Raw genomic sequence first — 26908 nt, forward strand, 5'->3', positions numbered from 1 at the left:
GGGAGAATAAACACCGCAAGCCCCTTGACCTCCCTTCTGCCCCTGCTGCCCTCCGGAAGCGCCGTTGCCATGATTTGTGGAGGTGTGACACAACGGACGTGTTTGACTTCCTCGGAAAGTCTGTTCCTCTTCCGTCCCAGGCTTCCTTAGAAAGCAGGAAGCAGAGTCTTAGTCCCAGCAAAAGCCCTTTTATTTACACCAGGGGTGTCCAAACTTGGGAACTTTAAGACTTGTGGACTTCAACTTCCAGAATTCCCCAGCCAGCCATGCTGGCTGGGGAATTCTGGGAGTTGAAGTCCACAAGTCTTAAAGTTCGCTGGCTGGGGAATTCTGGGAATTGAAGTCCACAAGTCTTAAAGTTCCCAAGTTTGGACACCCCTGATTTACACGACTGTGAATTCCTTTCCTTCACAGTCTGCAAGGCTTGGCAAACAACTCTTTCCAAGGAATGTTTATCCACACGAACCTTATCTCGTCTGGAGAGCTGCCAAATAACAAGTTTCCAAACGCAGGGCAAGGCCAAGGCACAGAGTCTCTTAGGGTCACCAACAGAACTTTCCAGACCGAAATGAAGGAATGGTTTCCTGAAAAGGCCCCCTCCCCATTCGCTCCTCTTTTGCTTCCTCTGGGAGGGGCCAATCACCTCCAAGGGGTGTCTCTACTCCCAATTCGACCCTGCTTTCTTAGTTGTTCTTGTCTTCTGGCAGTTCTGCGCATGCGCACACTGGGAACAGGCTCCAGCTGTTCCTCTGCCTCACTGCTGTCTAGCTCCCCTCTCTGCCTCCGACGTAGAGCTCTCGCCTGAGCTTTCCTCGGCCCCCAGGACTGGCCCAGGTTCCTCCCCAACCCTCCTCACTGTCCGACTCTGCTGCCAGTTCCGGTGGCTGCTGGTGGGCCACAACAGTTCCAAAGCTTTAGGGCCATAGTGGGAAATGCTTCATTTTCAGGCCTTCTTGGTACGTGAAGGTAGAGCATCTTCTTCTAGAAGGAACATCTAGGATGCATCGACTCCGGTTGAGGATGATGGTCTTGCAGATACCCTGTGCCAACTAAGCCACAAAGGACTTGACTGCAGGGGTGAAATCCTCCCAGTTCGGCCGAACCGGTACGGACGATTGGTGTCAGTTCTCCGAACTGGTGGCAAAAATCCCTGGTGGCCCCGCCCACATCCGCCTGGTCGCCCTGTCGCTGCTCACCTCTTCCGGCTGCTCGACCCGCCCACCCAATCCGAACGTTTCTCCCTCCGTTCACAGCAGAGCTGCTGCAGCCTGTCCCTTTAAGGTAGACCCAGGGAGGGAGGGGCCCGGGGGGGGGGGAGGACCATAAAGGGAGCAGCAGTGAATGGACTCATACATACATTTTTTCCTACCGGGATCTGTGGGCGTGGCTTGCTGGTAGGGGGCATGTGACTGAGTGGGTGTGGCCATGAGTGACATCGAGTTGGCCACACCCACTCAATCATAGAACCCCACCACCAAGCCACGCCCACAGAACCGATAGTTTTAAAAAATTGAATTTCACCACTGCTTTACTGGGTAAAGGCAGCCTCCTCAATCGTTCATGGGAAGCTACCAACACCCCAGCAAGTGGGTCCACTGGAATGAGTAGGGGGTCCAGGTGCCCTAATGGACAACCACGTACCTTTGAGCCCTTGCTGGGCCACAGCTGCGAAAAATGAAGCCAATGCAGTCCTAGGTTGCATGGAATCAAGATCACGGGAAGGTCTGGTGCAGCTTTATAAATGCCCTGGGAAGGCCACACTTGGAATATTTGCATCCAGTTTTGGTCGCCACGATGTAAAAAAGAGGTTGAGACTCTAGAAAAAGTGCAGAGAGAAGAGGATGAGGGGACTGGAGGCTCAAACATACGATGAACGTTTACAGGAACTGGGCCTGGCTGGTCTAGGGAAGAGAAGGACCAGGGGAGACAGGAGAGCATCTTCCAATATCTGAGGGGCTGCCGCAGAGAGGAGGGGGTCAACCAGTGGTGAGTTCCTACCAGTTTGGACCAGTTCAGCCAAACTGGTAGTGGTTTGGAGGCCTGGGTCGCTGGAACCCGCAACAACCCACGCCTGCCGCGGCCCCAGGTGGCAGTGTAGGTGCCGCCATCTTGTTTTTGGCTTCTGCGCATGCGCAGAATAATTTTTATTGCAGTGCGCGTGCGCACCCACGAGCGAACCGGCAGTAGTGCCTGCCAGAACAAACCCCTGGGGTCACCCTATCCTCCAAAACACTTGCAGAAGCAACGGATGGAAACTAACCAAGGAGAGAAGCAACTTAGACTGAAGGAGAAACTTCCCGACAGGGAGGACGATTAACCTGTGGAACAACTTCCCACCAGATGTTGTGGGTGCTCCAACACGGGAAGCTTTTAAGAAGCAACTGAACAACCGTTGGTCTGAAATGGTATAGCCCGGGGCCTCCTGCTTGAGCAAAGGGTTGGACTAGAAGACCTCCTAGGTCCCTTCTTATTGTTCTCTTCTGTCCTGTCCTGTTCCCCAAAGCGCCTTAAGACAGGAGAAGAAGCAAGGGATGGAAACTAATCAAGCAGAGAAGCAACCTGGAATTGAGGAGAAGCTTTCTGACAGGGAGGACAATCAACCTGTGGGACGTCTCACAGTGGTGCTTTTGAGTAGAGCAGGGGTGTCCAAACTTGGGAACTTTAAGACTTGTGGACTTCAACTCCCAGAATTCCCCAGCCAGCGAACTTTAAGACTTGTGGACTTCAACTCCCAGAATTCCCCAGCCAGCCATGCTGGCTGGGGAATTCTGGGAGTTGAAGTCCACAAGTCTTAAAGTTCCCAAGTTTGGACACCCCTGCCTTAGGGCCATCATCGGATAAAAAAGGTGAGAGCTTTGAGCCCACCGTTGTGGCTGTGAGTTTGACTCTTTTTGGAAACCAGACCTGGCCGTCTGTGTTTCCTAGGCAAAAAAACCCAGCCTCCAATTGTGAGATCCGCCTTCTGCAGCCGGGCTCCCTTGACCGGCGAAGCGGATTCCAGACGGGCATCGTGCCTTCTTTTGGTGGCAGAATCCAGCTGGGCTTCGTTTCCAGAGATCCGTACAGCGACGTCATCAAAGCAACCGCACTCCGCCTGCCAGCGCCGCTTCTCTCTGCCTTTCCCTCTCCGTCAATGGCATCCAGATCTCCCCGCTCGGTGCCAAGGCTGCCTCTGCCTCCCCCTCCACCCCCGCTGTTAGTTGCAGGAGCGGCGGCAGCGAGGAGCTGAGGAAGGGGGCCCAGTGGCCTAATGGATAAGGCATCAGCCTCCGGAGCTGGGGATTGTGGGTTCAAGTCCCACCTGGGTCGCGTAATCACAATTTTATTATTGGCAGAGAGGGAGGGGAAGAGGCTCTGGGAAGGGGCTTGAAGCCCAGAGGGGGAACGGGAAGAGAGTAATCCAGTTGGAGATCTTCTCTAGCTCAACCGGGGGACCCTCTACCAGGGCTAGCCAAGCTCCAGAACTTGACTTCAATTCCCCAGCCAGCCGTTCTGGGAATTGAAGTCCCCCACTTCCTTTAAGGCATGCTGGGAATTCTGGGAGCTGAGGTCCCCCCATCTGGGAGTTTAAGTCCCCCATCTTAAAGCATGCAGGCTGGGGAATTCTGGGAGCTCAAGTCCCACCCTTAAAGCATGAATTGAAGTCCCACCCTTAAAGCATGCCAGGTGAGGAATTCTGGGAATTGAAGTCCCACCCTTAAATCCTGCCGGGTGAGGAATTCTGGGAGCTGAAGTCCCACCCTTAAAGCATGCCGGTTGAGGAATTCTGGGAACTGAAGTCCCACCCTTAAAGCCTGCCGGCTGAGGAATTCTGGGAGCTGAAGTCCCACTCTTAAAGCATGGTGGCTGAGGAATTCTGGGAGCTGAAGTCCCACCCTTAAAGCCTGCCGGCTGAGGAATTCTGGGAGCTGAAGTCCCACCCTTAAAGCATGCTGGCTGAGGAATTCTGGGAATTGAAGTCCCACCCTTAAAGCATGATGGCTGAGGAATTCTGGGAGCTGAAGTCCCACCCTTAAAGCCTGCCGGCTGAGGAATTCTAGGAATTGAAGTCCCACCCTTAAAGCATGCCAGCTGAGGAATTCTGGGAGCTGAAGTCCCACCCTTAAAGCATGGTGGCTGAGGAATTCTGGGAGTTGAAGTCCCACCCTTAAAGCCTGCCGGCTGAGGAATTCTGGGAATTGAAGTCCCACCCTTAAAGCCTGCCGGCTGAGGAATTCTGGGAGCTGAAGTCCCACCCTTAAAGCATGCCGGCTGAGGAATTCTGGGAGCTGAAGTCCCACCCTTAAAGCATGCCGGCTGAGGAATTCTGGGAATTGAAGTCCCACCCCTCTTAAACTGGCCACAGGTGAGAGCATCCCTGGGGGGGGGGGGGGCAATCCTGCAAACCTGGACTTGCCTGGAGACAGGGCAGGGCAGGCCCAGGCTTTGCAGAATCTAAGAGGAAGTCACAATTTAATACACAAAGCTGGGTCTGTCCCCATCGACCCCCACAATTGTCTCCAAATGCCCCCCTCCCCAACGCCCCCCTCGAAAGGATGGGAGCTGTCATTCAGAAGGCAAAGGAGGGGGCTTAGAATCGCCGTTAACCACTCACGGAGCAGCAGCAGCACCTGGTGGCCGTAACCGGAAGTTACACCTTGCGGTTCTGCCTAGAATGCGGATTCCGGTTAGGGACGCTCTGTTTATGCCCAGAAACCCTTCTCCGCGTGCATTTGGCCCCTGTGGACAGCTGGGTTATGCTAACTATAACACGCGATGCCCAGGAAAAGCTGCTCAAAGGGTCCTTAGATGCTTTGCAACACCGGGATGCGCGTTTTCTCTTCCCCGACCATTTCAGCTTTGTATCCATCAACGCCCTTTCAGTTGTTTATCATCCCCTTCCCCAATTTATTCTTTTGCAATCTGCCCAGGGACCCCGAGTTCTTATATTATTAATAATGAAATGATTAATGTCAGCCATAAAATTATTAATAATACCACAATTAATCATATTTGGGTTCGGGGGTCTCCGAGATTTGGGAATGCACCCCCTCTGCTGAGCCCCGGTGTGCAATCTGGGGGTCCTCCGGGACTCCCCAATCCCCCGCCCTCCGTCCCAGCACTCCTGCAGGGCTGGACCGGGACAAAGACCCCCGAAAGAGACCCCAAAGCTCCCGAGAGATCCAGAGGCGGCGCCTTAAACACGCGAGTGGGTTCACACGACGCTCCAAACCGAGAGAGAGGGGGGGAGGGGCAAGCGGGGAGGCCCCTCCCTTCCCCGGCGCGCAGAACTACCACGCCCACAATGCACCGCGCGGCGGGCCAAGATGGCGGCGGGGCTTCTGCCACTGCGGCTGCTTCGCTCGCTGCGTCCGGCCGCTGGGTGAGTCCGCGGGGGAGGAGGGGGGGACCGGGAGCCAAGACAAGCCCCGGGACCGCCCCAGACAGGTCCCTCACCGCCGCCCGCCGCCACCCAAGCGGTTTAAGGGGACCCCCACCTACCCAATCCGGGGGGCGCCGGGTTGGCGAAGGCGGGGGGGGGTTCCGCGGGGGCTCCCGGGCCGCAGGAAAGGGGGAGGGGGAGGGAAAAGGGGGGGCAGCCAGAGGGGGAGTTGCATCCCTGCCTGGGTTAGAGAGGGGTCTCTGGGAGGGCCGTTCTGGCTGGGGGGGGCACTCTGGGCGAGGGGGGGCTTTGCAGCCGGGAGTCCCAGCGGAGCCCCCAGAGACCCCCGGAGGGCGGTTGCCCAGCCGCCCCGACGACTCCCTTTCCCCGCGGACGCTTTGAATCCCGAGTGTTGATTTTTCACGCTTTGCTTCCTCGCAACATTGTAACGTTTCGTTGCCTTTGAGGATTGGGAGGCGCTTCTCGGCAGGCAGGGAGGGGTGGGGGGGGCGGCATAGAAAGCCCATCGGGGAATGAAGTGAAATGAATGGGGCCTCCCTGGGGGTCCCGGGAGAGGAGCAGCTGCTCTCCTCCCCTCCCTCCCTCCCTCCCTCCCCCTCCGGGAAATCTCGCAGCAGGTAGAAGTCAGTCCGGGCAAGCCGGTAGAGGGAGCAGGGCGGGAAGGCTGCTGCGGGGGAGAACCGGGACCCCCATTCATTTGCCTGCCTGGTCCAAAGGGCTTCTCCTCACAAGTAGCCCTTGAGCAGCGTTTGGAGTAAGCCTGATATTTGTAGCTCCCGGTTGAACTGGGGGGGTCCCTGGGTGCTCGCTGATCTTGGCAGTTTTCTTGCAGACGTTTCATGACCCAACTAGGGAACAGCATCAGTGCTGGTAGGGGGAGGGGTTTGCAGAGGGGAGGGGGAGGAGGACTGTGAGTTCCAGGGTGCTCTCATTTTTCATTGCCCAAGTAGGTAACATCATCAGTGTTAGAAAGCAGAGTGTGCACCCATACGCACCAAAGATGTTACTTTGGGTCATGAAACATCTGCAAAAAAAACAACAACCCTGAGCTCCAAGAGCACCAAGGACCTCATAGTCATCTTCCTCCTCCTCCTCTCCATACACCCCCCCTCCCTTCTAGCACTGACAATGTTCCCTACTTGGGTCATGAAATGTTTGCAAGAAAACCACCAAGCTCAGAGGGCTCCATAGTCTTCCTCCTCCTCCGCCTTTTTCTCTTCCTCCTCCTTGTCCTCCTGCTCCCACTCCTCCTCTTCCCTTCTAGCACTGATGCTGTTCCCTAGCTGGGTCATGAAACGTCTGCCAGAAAAACGCCAGGCTCTGAGAGCACCAAGGACCCCACAGTCCTCCTCCTGCTCCTCCTCCTCTCCAGAAACCCCACTGGTTTTTTTGTAGATGTTTCATGACCCAACAAGGTAACATCATCAGTGATGTCTCCCTCCCTCCCTCCCTCCCTCCCTCCCTCCCTTCATTCCCTACCAACCAAACAAACAAGCTTGGTGGTTTTCTTATAGACATTTCATTACCCAACTAGGTAACCTTATCATTGACGCCTGCAAGAAAGCCACCAACCTCAGAGAGCACCCAGGACCCTTCAGTTCAACCCTGAGCTGCAGAGATATTCGGTTTCCTGAAAGAAACTGTGTTGGAAAATAGGGGCAATCAGCCAGTTGAGGATAACAGCGGTTAGTTGCTGCCATTAAAGGGCTAGAATCAAATCCTTATTTATGGTCATAGACCAGCATAGAAAAGATAAATTGCAAAGAGTAATTCTGAAAGCTGAAAGGAATATAAAGTACATAAAATTAAGATAAATTACGGCATCCTTGAGAGCTGAGAGCCAGCAATACCCAAGGAGTGTCCCTGTCTGTCCCCAGGCAGTTGGGGTTTGAAAGAAACCCTCCCCTTTCTACGTAGGGCGTTAAAGGACTCTGTTTCTGAAGCGTCGTCTTTTCCCGAAAGGGGCTACTCGGTGATCCAAATTCAACCCTGAGGCGGCAGGGTTCACCATCGCTCGTTTTGCAGAACGGTTTTATGCCAGGGCTTCACTTAATTGGTCCCCCCCCCAGCTGGGTATTATGCACGTTTTAAAAAATGAGACTTAAAAAAGCTTCTTTCTGCCTTTCTCCTGCCTGCATGGAACATGGCCGGGGGGGGGGGGGATAAAATGTGCGCTCTGTTTGTTTCCCCACCACCATGATAGGATGGCGTATTTTTTTCCCATCAGATGAGGGGGCAGGGCGAGAAATGTTTTAAATTAAATCTGGAAAAGGTTTGAAGCCAGATTCTTTCCAGTCCACGTTGCACACCTGCCATTTCTATCCAGGTTTTTGGCAAGTAGTCTCAGGTGATACTGATGAGCGATGGGGATGAAGAGGAGGAGGAGGATGTGATCCATTTGGTCGTGTCTGGGTCTTGGCCATCCTCTGGGCCGGGTGGAGGTGGGGGCGTCTCTGCGCATCTTCCGATCTTGCGCTGCTTCTTTGAGTCGTTGTGCGCACTGGCTGGTGCCAGCTTTGATGGTTTGCGATAGTGGGGAATATCTGTAGCTCGGGTGTTGGAGGATGAGGGTGGAGATTAGAGCTGATGGGCTGCTTTCTGAACCAGGCTGGGAAACATCCTCAGAGGAATTCAGTAGGTCTGACCCAGCACGAGACCCTCGCCTGATGTGAGCTCCCCATCGCAACATCAACAGACCACACAAAGCCCTTAAGAGAAAACACCGACACTGACACCCCCTCAATTCTGCTGAAGGTGTTACTTAGCCTGGTAACGAAACGTTTGAAAACCAACCCACAAGGTCGGAGAATGAATCTCCACTCTCAGCTTTGATGGCATCCAGCCATTGTGTCCTTTGGTGGCCTGGTTTTGTTTGACAGGAAGGGAAGGGAGGGAAGGGAAGAGAAGGAAGGAAGGAGATGAGTGGGTGGGTGATAGATAAATGGATGGATGGATGAAAGGAAAGAGAGAGAATTGAAAGGAAGGAAGGAGTGATGGGTAGTGGGTAGATATATATAGAGAAGAGAGAGAGAGATGAAAGGAAAGAGAGAGAAAGGGAAAGAAGGAGATGAGTGAGTAGTTGGGTGGTGGGTAGATAGAGAGTAGATAAGACAATAGATAGATACATAGATAGACAGACAGACAGACAGACAGACAGATAGATAGATAGATGAAAGGAAAGAGAAAGAGAAGGAAGGAAGGAGATGAGTGGGTGGTGGGTAGATATATATATAGAGAGAGAGATGAAAGGAAAGATAGAGGGGAAAGAAGGAGATGAGTTAATAGTTGGGTGGTGGGTAGATAGAAAGAGAGATAATAGATAAATGATAGATAGATAAATAGATAGATGAAAGGAAAGAGAAAAGGAAGGAAGAGAGATGGAAGAGAAGGAAGAAAAGAAAGATGGAGTGAAGGAAAAGAAAGAAAAGAGAGAAAGAAATGACCCCTTCAGTTGAGTCTGATGCTTGGCGATTCTTAAGAGCCAGGTGGTCCCGCTCTATCTTCCCATCTTGTGCCGCTTCTTGGTGTCCAGCCACCCGTTGTCTTCGACTGCCTGGGTCCCCTTTACCATTAATTCTTCCAAACCAAATTGCTTTCTCCCGTGAATCCCTCCCCATGGCCAAAATGAAGGAGACGCGGTTGCGTGATTTTAATGGCGCTGGTGTTACCTGATTCATGACGTGTTTGCTGGACAACCAGCTAAATAGGAGCCAGCCGTGTGCCAACATCTGCATAACAGAGGGATACAATCAAGATCAAGGGAGGTACTAATTCCACTCTGTAAAGCCTTAGTAAGACCACACCTAAGAGTACTGCAACCAGTTTTGGTCCCCACACTATAAAAAAAGATGTGGAGACTCTGGAAAGCGTGCAGAGAAGAGCAACCAGGATGATGAGGGGACTGGAGGCTCAAACATACGAAGAACGGTTGCAGGAACTGGGCCTGGCTAGTCTAGGGAAGAGAAGGACCAGGGGAGACAGAATAGCAGTCTTCCAATATCTGAGGGGCTGCCACAGAGAGGAGAAAGGGGTCAAGCTATTCTCCAAAGCACCCAAAGGCCAGACAAGAAACAACAGATGGAAACTGATCAAGGAGAGATTCAACCTGGAAATAAGGAGGGATTTCCTGACCATGAGAACAATCAACCAACAGAACAGAAGTTGCCTTCAGAGGTTGTGGGAGCTTCATCCCTGGAGGCGTACAAGAATAGACTGGACTGCCATCTCTCAGAAAGGGTGTAGAGTCTCCTGTTTGAGCAGGGGGTTGGACTAGATGACCTAAAAGGTCCCTTCCAATCCTGTTAATTTGTTATCTGGTCCCCTTGGCTGTCCAGAGAGGGTCTCCTCCCACCCCCTACCTCAAACCCATTGATTTTCTTCCTGCCTTGCTCTTTTAAGGTCCAGTTTTCACAACTATAGATAGCCCCTGGGGGGAGGGGGAGACGCAATACAACAGCCTGGTTGCCAGGTTGATATTGGATGGTCCAAAGGGCAAGAATTCACCTTATGGACCAGAACTGGATGGGAGGAAGCTGCCAGCATGGCAGTGGGAGATTGGACCATGGGATGGACTTGTGGGTGTGGGGGCAAGATCTTGAACTTTCAACTGGGTGGGGAAAACCGGGAAGCTTTCAGATTCGGGTTTTCCCAGATGTGCCAACATGGCTCTCTTCATACATTGGAACTCTGAGCAATCCTTTGCCTTGGACTCTGATTTACTTTTGGGTGCTATTTGAAACCCTGAAACCTCAATTCCGGCTCAGGGTTCATTTTTCTTGCCCTGTACATGTTTTACAATAGCAGAGTTGGAAGGGACCCTGGAGGTCTTCTAGTCCAACCCCCTGCCTAGGCAGGAAACCTTATACCGTTCCAGACAAATGGCTATCCAACATCTTCGACTTCCATTGTTGGGGCATTCACAACTTCTGGAGGCAACTTCTGTTCCACTGATTAATTGTTCTAACTGTCAGGAAGTTTCTCCTGAGTTCTAAGTTGCTTCTCTCCTTGATTAGTTTCCACCCATTGCTTCTTGTTCTACCCTCAGGTGCCTTGGAGAATAGCTTGACTCCCTCTTCTTTGGGGCAACCCCTGAGATATTGGAACACTGCTATCATGTCTCCCCTAGTCCTTCTTTCTCTTAAGCTAAACATACCCAGTTCCTGCAACCGTTCTTCATATGTTTTAGCCTCCAGTCCCCTAATCATCTTTGTTGCTCTTCTCTGCACTCTTTCCAGAGTCTCCACATCTTTTCTACATCGTGGCGACCAAAACTGAAGGAGCCCTTCCCTTTTTGTCCCTTATATACAGGTAAAACCTCTGAAAAGATAAGCCTACAACCTATACTACTAAGTTCATACCCCAAGCTCTGGAACTCATTCTTCATAGAAAGTACATCTTTTTGGGACAGATCATTTGTGCCAAGATGTATAATAGCATCAACATGTGAGTTAGACTGTTGTTTCTCTGGGTCATATAATACATGTGGGTATATGCTTATTTATTTATTGACATGTTTATGGAGTGTCTATTGGAGGGGGTGAGCCTTTGAGAGCCGCATGCAACGAAATTTCATTTTAATGTATGCCGATTAGTGTACATTCAAAGTGTCAATGAAGTTGTCCCAAGTGTTGAATTCTACCTCCTAAAAACAATCAGACCCAACAAAACAACAAGAAGAACAAAACCATCAGTGAAAACCTTTTGCTCCATTCTCCCCAGATTCAGCTTTCATTGAAATTTGATTTGAACATTTTCAGCTCAGAATCCCTGCTTAAACTACACCCCAGGGGTGATGAGTTGTGAGTTGACTCATCTCTCCCCTCCTGCAGGTACAGGTAATCCTCGGCTTACGACCACAATTGAGTTTAAAATTTATGTGGCTAAGAGAGACATTTGCGAAGTGAATTTTATGACCTCCCTTCTTGCCACAGTTGTTAAGTGAATTCAGTTTTCCCATTGACTTTGCTGGTCAGAAGGTTGCAAAAGGGGGATCTCGTGACACCCACCCCCCCGAGGACATTGGAACCGTCGTAAATATGAGTCAGTTGCCAAGCTACTGAATTTTGATTGCGTGACCATGGGGGATGCTGCAAGGGTCGTAGGTGTGAAAAACTTGTCATAACTCACTTTTTCCCGTGCTGTCGTAACTGAGCGGTCACTAAGTGAACTGTTGTAAGTTGAGGACCCCCTGTATTGTCTGAAGGTGCTTTAAGCAGAGGCACGTAGGTGTGAGCAGTCCAAAGTCCTGCCCAGCGCTGAGGTCTCCTGTTTCCTAACCTACTTTGATGCTCTCCTTTTCTTTATTTTTAGCCAGCAAAATTACTTTGAGACTCGGGATTTCCCCTCTTTAGGACTCAGGGTGTTCCATTTCATAGAGTCTGCGAGGATAATTTTTCATTTTTAAATATATGGTTATTAGTGAGCTTCTTAAGCAGTCCTCAAATTCACAATTATTCGTTTAGTGACCGAAGTTACGACGACACTGAAAAAAAGGGACTTACGGCAGTTTTTTCACACCTGCAGTCACGTGATCGAACTTCAGATGCTGGGAAACTGGCATGTACTTATGACAGTTGAGTGGTCCCCTTTGGCGACCTTCTGACCAGCAAAGTGAACGGGGAAACCAGATTTACTTAAAAAGCATGTGTGACACGGTTGTTAAGTGAACCCACGGACTTTGCTTGTCTGAAGGTCGCAAAAGGGGATCATGGGACACTGCGTCCGTCATAAGTATGAACCAGTTGTCGAGCGTCTCTGGATTTTGATCACGTGACCACGGAGATGATACAACGGTCATAAGTCTGTGATTTCGAACGGCCACTAAACAAACAGTTGTAAGTTGAGGACTGTGTGTCATTGGTGGTAAAGCTTTCAATTATCAGTGAAACGGTTCTGACATGGCCTATTTTGCTTTCCTTTTTTGCAGATTATGAACTTGTGGGAAATAGAGGCCAAATGACCGATTTATGATGCCGGGACGTGAGTACAAAAATCTGTTAATAATTATTTGCACAGAGATTTTTTAAGCCCCTTGCAAAAATGACCTGGGCATGGGGGAACATGGTGGTTATTTCTGAAGATAAATTTCTGACTTCACGTCCTCCAAAACCGCCAGAGACTGGGTAATTATTATCCGGAAAATTATTAACAATTTTATTTGCATGGCAGTTAAAACAGTCCTTAATGTTACAGTGTCTTAATTTGCGGTCAGTTCCCCAACTCCAGAGAAAGCTCATAGGCTGAATGGGAGTTGAATTATGTGGATATTTATTCTTCAAATACAGAGACTCCTTTTTCGATTTGATAAAAGCAGGAGAGATCCAGAAACATTTTCACCCTTTTAAGCCCAAGAAGAGGAAAAATGGATGCCCAATTCAAAATTTCAGTCAAGGAGTTCAGCGTATAGAGACTTTAGAACAGGTGTTTTGGCTAAATCTGCCTTTATTCTTTCCTTTTGGTCTCTCTGAACATCTTTTCTTTTCCAAAACAATTATTATTATTATTATTTTGGCCAAGGAAAAGCAATTGTTTGATGGGAACTGTAGCTTTTTTTTCTTCTCGCAATAGCACAGAGGGACTTTGACACGGAGGCTTTGAACCGCCGTCTTCCCAAGAGATTTTCTGAGGATGAAATTTTGATCCCGCTCAAAATATTCTCGCGTGAATGGGTTCCACTGGCCTTTTGTCGCCTCCTTTGCTTGGCTCCAACTAGAGACCCAGAGACTGGCTTCTTTTTATCAGGAGGCTGTGAGTTCAATCCCCAGTAGAGGCACATATTTCTCTCTCTGGGCACGATGAGAATATATCTGCTGAACAAAACTCCGTACTGGCGACAGGGAAGGGCATCTGGCCAGTAAACACTCAGCTCCATTCAGTTGCCCAGACTCCACCCCGCAAGGGATTATGGGATCGTTAAAAAGAGGATGATTGCTTTTCCTCGGACACGGAAATAGGTCCACGTGACTTCTGCTTTGGAGGAACTGGAACGTGGCGCATCAGATGTAGATCACGGACCATCTACGGCCGTGTGGAGACTTGTAGAAGCTGGGATCGGATTAGAGTTGAAGCCCGTTTGTTGATGGCTTACCAAATGCCGTGAGTTCCTCCACATTATCAGAAGGTCCCTCTTCACAACAGGATGTCAGCCTGCGGCCCAAATCTCTTGCGTCAGAGAAGAGGGATATTTGTCGTAAAGGGATATTTGGTCAAAGATGACTTGCAAATGCTTCCTGGCAGACAGGGAAGCTTCACGATACTAGAATCTTCCCTAAAATAATAACATAACTTGTACGCAACCTCCTACGGATAAAAGCAACCCTTTGGGTGTCGCTGTTGTGATTGGTTGCACAATCAGGCAGGTGCTCAGATTGGGTTCGGTATTTTTGTCCAGCTATTGAATGGATTAACTCTGCCCACAGCCAGGAGTTCGATCCTGATGAGACTCTAGGTTGACTCAGCTTTCTGTCCTTCCAAGGTGGGTAAAACAGGACCCAGATTGGGGGGGGGGGGGAGCAGAGGCTGACTCTGTAAACCGCTCAGAGATGGCTGGAAAACACTGTGAAGCGGTATATAAGTCTGAGTGCAATTGGCTATTGCTATCCAATCCCTCCCAGGGGCCTGGGATAGGCAGATGGCATTTGGTGTTACAACTATCATCTCAAGATGTAAGCTGTTCCCAGCAAATCCGCCTTTTGCAATTGACCGACGGTGAATTTGTCAATGCCAATGATGGTGTTCAAATGGTGCCCCAGATGTTGTTGTTATGATTCTTTGCACAGACTGTTCAGACTGGATTTGCATTTTTTGTCTACCTCTTGGGTCCTTCCAAAGGACCTGGGAGAGGCAGGTGTGGCTGTTTGATAGTGTTGCTGATACCCGACACAGGATGGAAGCTGTTCCGAGTGAAACTGCCTTTTGCAATTGACCGATTTGTCAGTGCCAACGATGTTCAAGTGGTGCTCCAGTTGTTGTTATGGTCCATCATCCAGTCAGCAAGATGTTCAGAGTGGATTTGGCATTTCTGTCTACTTATCAACCTCCCAAGGGCCTACAATTATTATTATTATATTGCATTGCTTTGCAAGTACACTTGAGTGCTTCTGTGCAAATTCCTCGTGCGTCTAACCACACTTGGCCAAAATAAATAAATTAATAAAATAAAATAAGAGTCTCAAATAAAATAAAGGGGCTGCAAGAGAAAAACGCCAGCCCATGGAAATCCAGACTTTTTAAGGCTGAAAACTTGCATGCCCATGAAGGCATCACACTCACCTCTGTTGCCACAGCGAAGCCAAGCCGCACTTCGGAGCTGGCACAACTTCTAATGATGATTAGAGGTTTCAGGAGCAGCCGTCATCTTTCTTCTCGAGCGGTTCGCAGGACGTGTTTCGACTTGTTGGCAGGATTGTTGTTCACCGCTCTGCCTCGGCTGCGCGGAATAAACGCTGCCCCCCCTCCCTGCGTGGTTTTTTTCCTGCGGACGAGGCCACGAGACACCCGGCTGTCTCCTCTTTCCAGGGTCCTGCATTATTAACGGAACTGCACACGTTGGCCTCATTCTGGGGAACATTGGGTGTGGATATCTAATGAGGATTGAACGCCGGTGTCCGAATTCAGCGATGCTCGGTGCAGGCTGAAAGGACATGGGAGGCAGCCGCAAGGCTGAGTGACCCAAGCTGGCAAGGATGAAGACCTATGCAGCTGTTCCCGTATCTGAGACGGACAGGTCTTACGATTTCAATCCTGCCTGGGAACCTCGGCCCTGCTCGTGTTTTGGTAGGTGACATGTCCCCTTCTTCCGCGCGAGTCCTTGATGGGAGATCAAGATTCTTCCAACGTCAGATGCGCAAAAGGGAGGCTGAGCTTGTGCCGTTTCGCTTTGTCATGTTGGCCGTCTGGAAGGTAGGGTGGGTTTTACCCCACAGACCTGGGGTGGGCCACGATGGCCCCTTGACCACCTGTGGACTTCAACTCCCAGAATTCCCGAGCCAGCCAGATAAAGGAATGGGGGGAAGAAGACAGCACACATACATACATGAGGGACAACTGGACTTATTGTTTGCAGAAGTCTTCAGGAACAGTTTGCTCATTTGCAAAAAAAAAAGTGTATTTTTTTTAAATTGGTCTGAAAAAAAATATGAACGAGATTTTTATACTTCCACAATCGCTTCGTTCTGGGAGCGGAACCTAAGAGCATAAAATTCCCCCAAGAACTTCCTCCTTCTCCGCTCCTGCACCGTGAAATAATATCTCAACGTAACAGAAATGTAGTTTTTGACGGAGCGAAGAGACAGTTGTGTCCCTGGAAGAGAAGATACTCCCCTACGGTGAAAAACAGCTTCTTCTAATCTAGGATATTGGTATATTCGCTCTGTGCTTAAAAGAATCTTTGCTTTTTCTGCGTGTTTAGATTAGAATTGAATTGGTGTGGGCTGAACCTTTCAGGGGGGCAGTTCAGAAATGTCCTCCAGATGTTTTCCCTTTGCGAATTCGACAGATGCTGAATTTCTGGAGAATTAAGGAGGAGTTTTGGCGGTTAGGGTAGAGACCTACAGTTTTTCATTTTTTTTAAAAAAAAGGCATTATTTGATCTGTTCTACCCCAGTAGCTGCCAGGGAATTGAGTTATTAGTGAGACACATCTGGAGACACACGGAAATGCAGCTGCTGTGGGCCAGACATACATTTGTTCCTTAGGAACGTTCACCCATGTTCATTTTAGGAATATCTACTGCCAAGCCGAATTTGGTGTAAATTTTCTGGAAATGCTTCTGGTTTGAAGGTGGCTTGGACCTTCAAAGCTACCTTAACTTTTTGGGGGGGGATCCCCCCCGCCCCCCGTTTGACTAGATCACAGATTGGCGAGCTGCGACTCTGGGGCCATCCTTCTGTGGCTCCATGTCCCCAGTGGGCTCCACAATTGATAGGGTTTTCGGTTAGGACAGGTAAAGGGAAAAGGACGCCGCGCTAGGAGGAGACTCCGTGGTGGGGGAACTGGACTTCCGGTCGCCTCCAGAATTGAAGGGGCGGGGGGGGGGGCGGCTTCCGGTTAGGACTTTTGTGTCTCTTTGAGTGTTTAAGGTTGCCGACTCTTTGAACATCTGGCACGGTTTCCCCCCTCCCCCCTCCAGCATCTTTCATTCTGAGTGTGTCGTTTAAGAAAAAAAAAGTTCCTTGAATTCTTGTGGGCTTCCCAGTTCTGACCTGCTCCCTCCGCCAGGATTCGAACTCCTTCTCTGAGATGATTTAAAGGTCTACTTACACGTGTCATCGACTTTCAACTGTTCATTTAGTGACTGTTCTAAAGCCACAACGGCATTGAAAAAAGTGACCTATGACTTAAGAGAGCTGACTTTAACAGCCTCCTCACCCATGGAAACGTTGGACTCCGTGGTGGTTATAAGTCGAGGACTTACATATATATACTTAAAAAGACGATCCCTCTCTCTTCGGCTACATTTCTTCACCACCGTAAACAGGTTGCAACCCCAAATGGTTTCGTGGTCTGAAAGTGACTGTCCGTGCTCCAAATAGGATCCAAAATTAAATCAGAGTCCGAGGCAAAGGATTGCTCAGAGTTCCAATTTATGAAGAGAGCCATGTTGGCACATCTGGGAAACTCCGAATCTGAAAGCTTCCCGGTTTTCCCCACCCAGTTGAAAGTTCAAGATCTTGCCCCCCACACCCACAAGTCCACCCCATGGTCCAATCTCCCACTGCCACGCTGGCAGTTCCACCCATCCAGTTCTGGTCAGGTGCAGAGACAAAGGATGACCTTGGCTTCCTAGAAAGAATGTTGTTATGGCTACATGGCATCTAACTCCGTACAATCCCCCCTCCCGTTTTCCCACCATAGAAAATGCATAGCAGAAGAATAGAAAGGGTGGCAGGCCAAAGACCCAAAGAAAAGATGGCTGACAGTGACTTGGGGAGATTCAAGGGGAGATGCCAAGCAGGGCCGCCCCAACGCCCCTTTCTGCACCCCCTAAACTTGCAAAGAGAGCGAGGGTCTTCTCTGGGTTGCAGATGGAAACGCATCCTTCAGCAACGCAGGTCTCTCTTTCCCCACCAGCCCCCTTCTCACCACCCATGTTTTCCGCAGGAGTCTGCTGCTGCTGCGCTGCCCTGCGCCCGCGATACAAGCGCCTGGTGGACAACATCTTTCCCGAGGACCCCAAAGTAAGTGGGGGGAGGGGGGGTCTCTCAATGGCTCCCTGTCTGCAGTTCTGTCGCTAGGCGGTTGGGAAGTGGCATAGAAACCCCTGGGCATGGGCAGAGTTCACCTTGGCTGAGTCTCTGCATTGGGAGGACTCAGGCCCTTTGCCCCCTCCTGGTGGAGCTGTGAATTGCAGTCTTTTTTAAAAGGCGAAGTGAATGGTAGCCAAGTATACAACTGCTTTTGCCTTTCCATTCTTCTGTGTTTAGCCTTGGAGGGTGGCAGACCCAAGCAAGGCTCCTTCCTTCCTTCCCCCTCTCTTTCCCCCTTCTCCTCTTTCTTCCTCCTCTCCCTTCCTTCCTTCCCCTTCTCTTTCCTCCTTCTCTTCTCTTCTTTCCTCCTTTGCCCACCCTTTCCCCTCTTCCTCTTCCTTTCTTCCTTCCTCCTCCCCCTTCCTTCCCCCTCTCTTTCCTCCCCCACCCTCCATCCCCCTCCCCCTCTTCCTTCCTCCTACCTTTCTCTTCCTTTCTCCCTCCCTCTGTCCCTCCCTCCCTCCCTCTTCCCCCCTCTCCTCCTTTCCCTCCCTTTTGAAAAAACCTCCAGGAATCCCAAGGTTATTTCTGATCCTTTTGTATATTTCTTTACCTTCTTCCTCCTCCTCCTCCTCCTCCTCCTCCTCCTCCTCCTCCTGCCATCTCTCTCTGGGGTTGCCAGAGATCCTATTTAAAGTGGCCGTAGGCTGACCGTCCCTGCCGTGCCCAGCCTTTTGAGGTTGTGTGTGTGTGTTGAAGCTGATTCTCCAAAAGGGAGCGGTCAAGGGGAGAGCTCTGAATGCTTGACCAACCCAGATGTCCTCTTGGCTGCCCAGGATGGCCTGGTCAAATCGGACATGGAGAAGCTGACCTTCTACGCGGTCTCCGCCCCAGAGAAGCTGGATCGGATTGGCGCCTACTTGGCAGAACGGCTGAGCCGGGATGTCATCCGCCATCGCTACGGGTGAGGCGGCTTCCCGGGTCCCTTTCTCACCCTCTGAGAAACTTTGGAAATCTTTCCTTTGGGGGTGTTTCAACTTTCAGCACCCGTCTGGGCTGGACAGCTCCTAGGATCCTTGGTCCCGAAGAGTTCTTGGAGGTCTTCTAGTCTGACCCCTTTCCCATGATTGTAGAAACATAGGACTGGAAGGGACCTTAGAGGTCTTCTAGTCCAACCCCAAGATCATTGAATCATAGAAACATAGGGCTGGAAGGGCGCTTGGAGGTCTTCTACTCCAACCCCTTGTCCAAGATCATAGAAACATAGGGCTGGAACGGACCTTAGAGGTCTTTTGTCCAACCCCAAGATCATTGAATCATAGAAACATAGGGCTGGAAGGGCCCCTGGAGGTGCCACAGCAGAAAACATTATTGTTTTCCCTTTATTCCTTTTTTTTTTTTTTGAAGGGAGATTCTCCTTTCCTCTTTGCCTTTTGGCACCACTTTTGTCAAAGGGGAAATGGAGTCTGTCCTTTTGGCACAAAGGAGGCCCTGTGGAAGAGGCCCTTGCTGACCAGGGTGCAAGACAGATCCAGAGGAGACTGTCTGCTTAGCATCTCTCTCTCTCTCTCTCTCCTGCCGCCCAGGTACGTCTTTATTGCAATGGAAGCCCTGGATCAGCTGCTGATGGCCTGCCACTCACAGAGCATCAAGCCCTTCGTGGAGAGCTTCCTGCACATGGTGGCCAAACTGCTGGAGTCCGGAGACCCTGAACTGCAAGTCCTGGGGACCAACTCCGTAAGTCAGCGCTCCGCTTTTCCTCGGGGGCTTTGATCCGGAGAGGCCTCTGTCTGACAGGAGCATCGGAGGAAGCTGAAGTCCACAGGTCTTAAAGTTGCCAAGGTTGGAGACCCCTGCCCCAGTACACAGATAGTCCTTGATGTGAGATGTAAAACCCAAATAGTTTAATCCTCACAATACAGAAATGAGTCTGGTTAACAATTCAAAGGCTTATGGAAGAAAAATGAAAAAGCAGTTGCAAGCGCGGCCTCCTAGTCTCTTCCCAAGTGGATTGAGAACAAGGAGAGCAGTGCTCGCTTCGGCAGCACATATACTAAAATTGGAACGATACAGAGAAGATTAGCATGGCCCCTGCGCAAGGATGACACGCAAATTCGTGAAGCGTTCCATATTTTAAGAGAATTTTTACAAGATGCTGTACAGATGGCATTTAGATCCAAAAAGGCTAGCCTGTATGTATCCGAATCTACAGTCTAAATGTTGGAGATGTGACTGTGCTGGTGCCACGTATTACCATATTTGGTGGACTTGTAAAAAAGTTAAAGCATTTTGGATAAAAATATGGTGGGTTATTCAAAATATTTTGAAAAAGAGGATAAAGTTCACACCCCAGTTGTTTTTGTTAGGCATAGTTTCAGATTGTACTGTCATAGAGACTAATTTGATTTTGAACCTAACAACGGCAGCAAGATTGTTGGTGGCACAGTATTGGAAGAAGGAAGAGTTGCCCACTATCCAAGAATGGACGTTACAAGTAGTAAACTTAGCAGAGATGGCCAAAATTTCAGCATATCTGAAGGACCACTCAGATGAGAAGTATAAGCTGGACTGGAGAAGATGGATTGACTATATTCAAAACAAATACCGGACTAAAAAAATTCAGTTAGCTTATGAATGAAGGCATAAGGAATGCTACAATTTATTCAAAGCTAGTTTAATAAAGGGGGAGTTAAAGGACAAGAATAGTAACATGTTAAAATTAGTTAGCTTATGTTAGCGGACAGTTGTTAAATGTTTATACCCTGTATTTTGCTCTAGGAGGTCGGGGGGGGGGGTAGAGGGAAGGGTAAGAGGGGTGATAATTGTAAAACTTATTTTAAAAATTTAATAAAATAAAAAATAAAAAATAAAGAAAAAAAAGAGAACAAGGAGAGCAAAAAACAGTGCACGAAACATTGTACGCCACTCCTAAGAATCCCTCCCCAAGTCATTTTACACTACAAAAGGGTCAGCATGACCCTTCCTGCAGAATCCCAGTTATCTTATCTGTCTCTCCTTGTTGTTTCATCCTAGCTCTTCCTATCTCACCAAATGGTGGCCTTGCCTTGGGGTGTATGCTTCTGTTTTCAAAGAAAGTTAGTTTTAGCAAGTCATCAAGTGCTGTTTACTGAGCACATTTGGTATTTAATTTGCAACAGGAAGAACTCCATAGCTTATTGAATACATTTAACACTTTCATAAAAGAGTAACTTATTATTTATTTCCTTCATTGACTTATAACCACCATTGAGGCCAAACCTTCTGTTGCTAAGCGAGACATTGGTTAACTGAGTTTCCCCCTCCATTTTACCACCTTTCTTGCCACCGTTGTTAAGTGATCATTGAAGCTCTTAGGTGAGTAACACGGTTGTTAAGTGAATCTGGCTTCTCCATCGACTTGGCTTGTCAGAAGGTTGCAAAAGGGGATGTTGCCATGGTCATAAGTATGAGTCAGTTGCCAAGCATCTGAATTTTGATCCTTATGAGCAGGGGGATGCTGTTACGGTCGTAAGTGTGAAAAACGGTCTTAAAGTCACTTGAGTTCACCATTGTAACTTTGAACGGTCACTAAATGAATTGTTGTAAGTTGAGGATTCCTTGACTGTGCTTTTGTTCAGCTGACTGAAAGACACAAAGCCGGATTCACTTAACAACCGTGTCATTCACTTAACAACTGCAGTGATTCACTTAGCAATGGTGGCAAGAAAGGCCGTAAAATGGGGCAAAACTCAGTGAATGCCTGCCTGGTTTAGCAGCAGAGATTTTGGCCTCACTCGTGGTCGTAAGCCGAGGACCACCTGTGCTGGTCACTGTTCCTAATCCTGCATCCGGCCTTTTCCCCTCCGGCAGTTTGTCAAGTTTGCGAACATTGAGGAAGATACGCCTTCCTATCACCGCCGCTACGACTTTTTCGTGTCTCGCTTCAGTGCTATGTGCCACTCCTGCCACGACGATCCAGAAATACGGAATGAGTAAGTCTTTGTGCGTGTGTGTGAGTGTAAACTTTCTGATTGTTTCTTAAGTTAGCTAAACAAGAATCTTTTCCACTGACTCTCAGCCAAACGTGGGTTTGTTCCATTTTATAAGATAAGATAAACTTTATGGTTGTTTTTTTCCATAAAACAAACACACACACACACACATCCATATACAGGAGGAGAGAAGAGTTGGAAGGGACCTTGGAGGTCTTGTAGTCCAACCCCCCGCCGCTCATGCAGGAAAGCCTATACCTCTTTAGACAAATGGTTGCCTAATCTCTTCTTAAAAGCTTCCATTGTTGGAGTGTTCACAACTTCTGGAGGCAAGTAATATAAAAACAATTACGCGCCAACAGAAGAAAATGTAATAAAAAAAATATTGGAATGTGCAGAGATGGATAGGCTCACGAAAGAATTAAAATAGAAAGAAGAATGAGAATATTACTCCATATGGGATTTATGGTATAATTGGCTAGAGTAAAAGGGGGAAGGGGGAAGCAGGAAAGCAAAAAAGAAAAGAAGAAAGATCAATAAATTAAAAAAACAACTACAAAACCGGAAAATGATTGGAAGATAGATATACGAAATAGACTGTAGCAAATAAATAATAGGAAATAAATGCAAAACGATTCAAATGTAATAAAGTTTTTTACACATAGAATATATAGAATGTTATATATAGAATGAAGAAAAAAGATGCATGAAATAATATAAATGCACATATATATATAATAATTATAGCTATACAAGACTTATATGTACAGATAAAAGAATCGCAACAGATATGTAAAAGAAGTGTCATGTGTTGCAAAGCTGTGAAGTTTGCATAAACAACATAAAAAGTTTTTTTAAAAAAAAGAATTCGCTTCTCACCCCAGAAGCTTCTTCAGTTCTTCAGAATATGCACCCATACAACTTCAGAACAGGTTGTGAGGAGGACGTGTAGAGTCTCACACTATCCCTTGAATTCTCCTCAAGCATTGCTTAGATGCCACGGCCTGGATAGATGGAAGTGAACTGCAAATAAACCTTCTCTGTCCTCCTCACCACTCTCTGCATTGCCTTCCTGTCCGAAACAGTAATGCTTCCAAACCAGACATTAATGCAACATGACAGGGTGCTCTCGATTATAGAAAGTGGTAAGGACAGGGAAAGGAAGATGTACTTTTCTATGCGATGCAGAAAATCCAGGCCCTGTTGTGCCTGCTTCACCAGGGTCTCACTGTTCAGCGAGCAAGCCAGCCTACTCATTCGCTGCACACCTGGAAACCTGATACCACTAACCACCTACACAGGTGAAATTCTTAATACACAGAGGTATGTGGCTGTGCCTGTCGTTTCTGAAATCGACAGTGATGGAAGGAACGGTTGTGACAGTTACTAAAAGTAAAGATAAATGTTTTCCCTGTCCAGTCTTATCTGACTCTAGGGGGCGCTGCTCCTCTCTCTTTCTTGGCTGAGGGAGCCAGCGCTGTCCAGAGATGTTTCCGTGGTCATATGCCAGCATGACTATATGCTAAAAGTGCACGGAACGCTGTTACCTTCCCACTGGAATGGTACCTATTTATCTACTCACATTTGCATGCTTTCGAACTGCCTGGTGGGAAGGAGCTGAAGCAAGGAATAGGTGCTCACCCCATCGCACAGCACTCTGGTCTCGGGTCTTTCCAGCTGACAAGCTCACCGTGTTTAACTGATGAGCCATCATGTCCCCTGTGACAATATCTATGCTCTGCCTTTTAAGGTCATCTGAGCACATTTCTCCTCATGTGCTAATTTCAGAAAAGAGCAAGGAGCTGCTCTTTTTTTTTTTTTTTGCCCAGTGCCTCTGATCTTGACAGACGATGGGGGGGGGGGAAGCACTTTACAATGATGGGCAGTGAACTTTGTGTGCCTTTTCCTCACGAAAACACTGTTAGAAGTGACTCAGCACTTTGAGAACGGCTTCGAACTGCGCAAAAAGTGCAACGGAGCAATTCCGTTACATGCAGTATTTTGATAAGCGGAAAGTCACTAGTGCCATGCGCAGTGCAACTCTAGGAAACCAGTGTGAGAAAGATGCAGCCCCTCAAGAGGAATTCCCCTGTTGTTGCACCAGTGGGGAGCAAAGTGGAAGAAGAAAAAGTCTCTTAGCAGGTTTCTTTATGGTTCCTCACCTGTAGATAGAATCTTGCCAAATTAAATCAGACTATTTGCATATTCAAAGATATGTCCTGAGAATTTCTAGGGAGGAGCTGTCTTCAGTATGCTTCCTCCTGTTGCTACCGGTGGGGAGCAAAGGGGAAGGGGCCGGGCAGGGTCCAAGACCAAGAGAATCATGCAGTATCTCTTGTTAGCAGTTTACTTTATGGCTCCTCGCCATTAGAGGGAATCTTGCCAAACTAAAGCAGACTGTTTGCATAATGGAAGGTGTACCTTGAGAACTTCTAGGGAGGAGCTGTCTTAACTCTCTTCCTCCCAACCATATGATCTAAACTTCACTGGCTCTTGGTCCTCTGGAATGCAGCCCCTCCCTCCCTCCCTCCTGGAATCCAGGCCCCATTCCACCACAGTCCCTGATGTTACAATGCATCTAGTTTGGCCTGGAGTTATTCCTCAGCTTCAAAACCTGAAGCTGGAAAAGATTAGCTGTCCTGTGACTGCTAAATCCATGAACTGGGCATGTCTAGTTTATTGAAGGTGAAGGGACAGGGTAGCTCAGTGGCTAAGACGCTGAGCTTGTCGATCAGAAAGGTCGGCAGTTCGATGGTTCAAATCCCTATTGCTGCATAACAGAGTGAGCTCCTGTGACTTGTCCCAGCTTCTGCCAACCTAGCAGTTCGAAAGCACGTAAAAAATGCAAGTAGAAAAATAGGAACGGAAGGGAACAGCGTTCCGTGTGCCTTCGGCATTGCGTCATGCTGGCCACATGACCACGAAGACATCTTTGGACAACGCTGGCTCTTCGGCTTTGAAATAGAGATGAGCACCGCCCCCTAGAGTCGGGAACAACTAGCACATATGTGCGAAGGGAACCTTTACCTTTATCCAGTTTATTGAAAAGAAGGATTGGGGTGATATGATAGCATCTTCCAATATTTGAGAGGCTGCCACAAAGAAGGGGGAGTCAAGCTATTCCCCAAAGCATCAGAGGACAAGAAACAACAGATGGAAACTAATCAAGGAGAGAAGCAACCTGGAATTAAGGAGAAACTTCCTAATAGTGAGGACAATGAATCAGTGGAACGGAAGTTGCCTTCAGAAGTTGCGGGTGCTCCTTCATCACTGGAGGATTTTAGCAATTGCGATAGCACTTAGACTTATATACCGCTTCATAGAGCTTCACAGCCCTCTCTAAGCGGTTTAATAGAAAGCCTATTGCCCCAACAATCTGGGTCCTCATTTTACTGACCTCGGAAGGACGGAAGGCTGAGTCGATCTTGAGACGGTCAGGATTGAGGGAATTAAGCTCCTGGCAAAGCCTGCAATATGCATTCTAACCACTGAGCCACCAGAGCTCTTTCAGAAAAGATTGGGCAGCCATTTGGGCTCCTGTTAGAGCAGGGGGTTGGACTAGAAGACCTCCAATATCCCTTACAGCCCTGTTAATTTGGATTCTGTAAATGGCAGCCTGAGCAATAAAAAGGAAAAGGGCTAGTAACTTATTGCTAAAGGTGGAGCAGCCGATGTGCTGACTTCTGTAGGCATGTTTTCTGTTCGTCATCCACCCCGTCTGCCTGAACAGAAGGATTTAATTTGGAAATGGGACTTGTGGGGCACTTGGTCACACTTTCCCCCCTTCCCTTGAGTTACCTGACATTTCTGCCTCTTCCCACAAGGATCCGGATCGCTGGCATCAGGGGCATCCAGGGAGTTGTGCGGAAGACTGTGAACGATGAGCTACGGGCCACCATCTGGGAGCCTCAGCACATGGACAAGATCGTCCCCTCCCTGCTTTTCAACATGCAGAAGACGGAAGACCCTGATGGGTATGTCTGCCTTGAGGAAGGCTATGTCTTCTTCCTGTGACCTTGGTTGATCTCAGTGGACCAATGTTGATTAATCATGACTTCTGCTGACCCCTATTGACCATGGCTGACCTCGGTTGACCAATACTGACCACTGTTGACCTCAGTTGACAACCATTGACTAATGTTGACCACTGTTGAACTCTCTTCATCTCAATTGACCAATGTTCACCACTGTTGACTTGGTTCACCACTATAAACCACTGTTGACCACTGTTCCCTCTAAGGTGCGCGGCTGCGCGCCCGCTCAGGTGGCAAGAAAACACCGTGCAGCAGTTTCCAACTGCCGCGCAGTGCTTTCTGCTGTCACAGGCGCCGGAGGCTGGGGAGGTCCTTTGCAGACGGCTAGAACTGGCTGCCCACAAAGGACCTCCCTGGACTTGTTTTGGTGAGCGCGGGGCAACTGACGCCAGGAAAGCAAGCCCAGGGAGGAGGTCCTTTGTGGGCGGCCAATCCTAGCTGCTTGCGCCTGGCGCTGCAGCTAAAGTAAAGCCCCTGCCGCTACCGGAATATCTGCTGCCGCCTTCTCCTCCTCTAACAGCACCTGACACTGCGGCAGAGGTGAAGCCGCCAAAGCTCCCGCCGGCGCCCCCGCCCATGGCAGCGGCGCCTCCTCCTCCGTTCGGAGCACCTGAGCTGGGCCCCGTGTTACCCCTGCCCCCTCCTCCTCTGCTGTGCTTTTGAGGAGCCATGAGGCCGCAGGAGCCAGTAGGAAGGTGCCGGCGGGGGGGGGGGGCAGGAGCAGGGGAAAAAGGCCTCATGGCTTCTCAAAAGCATGGCGGCGGCGGAGAAGGCAGCAGGGGTAACGCGGTGCCCAGCTCAGGTGCTCTGAGGGGGGCGCCAGCGGGAGCTTTGGCGGCTTCACTCCAAATGTAGCGGTGCTGTTGGAGGAGGAGGAGGAGGAGGCAGCTGTTGTTCTGGTGGCGGCAGGGGCTCGTCGTCGGCATCTTCAGCAGCAGCCCTGCCCCCTGTGAAAAAAGCCGAAGATGGATCCACGCAGATGACGTCGCCGCAGCATGACTGGAGGAGGAATTCTGGGAGTTGAAGTCCACAAGTCTTCAAGCTGTCAGGTTTGAAGACCCTGGGTTTTTTTTTTTTCTAAAGGGTTAGGGGTGCAAAGGGTCTTGTAACTTGACAGCTTTAAGACTTGCGTGCTTCAAATGCCAGAGTTTCTGAGCTAACATTTTGGTTGCTAAGCAGGAGCGTTGTTAAGTGATACTGACATTATATAACACTTTTAATTAAGTGGGTACCTTGAAGAAACATAACTTTGAGTTTCAAATAATACTGATTTCGTTGTTGTCTTAGGTGACATTTGTGAAAAAAATTCAGGTGCTCAGGCATAAAAATGTGCCG

The 26908-nt window shown here is 49.1% G+C and overlaps 1 protein-coding gene and 1 long non-coding RNA gene across 3 annotated transcripts in view; both read left to right on the forward strand.

The window, feature by feature from the left end:
• Window positions 1-5262: 5262 nt before the first annotated feature.
• The window catches only part of EFR3A (EFR3 homolog A), a 53104-nt gene continuing 31458 nt past the window's right edge, over window positions 5263-26908 (forward strand). Inside the window, exons 1-7 of one of the 2 annotated variants that reach the window (XM_081951955.1) lie at window positions 5263-5362; window positions 12309-12361; window positions 17483-17559; window positions 18405-18532; window positions 19155-19305; window positions 21418-21539; window positions 25364-25513. In XM_081951955.1, the coding sequence (XP_081808081.1) occupies window positions 12349-12361; window positions 17483-17559; window positions 18405-18532; window positions 19155-19305; window positions 21418-21539; window positions 25364-25513 (641 nt within the window). In that variant the 5' untranslated portion in view covers window positions 5263-5362; window positions 12309-12348. Of the gene's footprint in view, window positions 5363-10708; window positions 10826-12308; window positions 12362-17482; window positions 17560-18404; window positions 18533-19154; window positions 19306-21417; window positions 21540-25363; window positions 25514-26908 lie in introns of those variants that run through there. The other variant, XM_081951956.1, reaches the window with a different exon arrangement.
• On the forward strand, window positions 12644-15259 carry LOC309391487. The gene is made up of 3 exons (XR_014175295.1): window positions 12644-12802; window positions 12950-13856; window positions 14213-15259. It is a non-coding gene; the product is annotated as an uncharacterized lncRNA (long non-coding RNA).

This window comes from Natrix helvetica (assembly GCF_964273705.1).
Source record: "Natrix helvetica genome assembly, chromosome: 4".
Lineage (NCBI taxonomy): Eukaryota > Metazoa > Chordata > Lepidosauria > Squamata > Natricidae > Natrix > Natrix helvetica.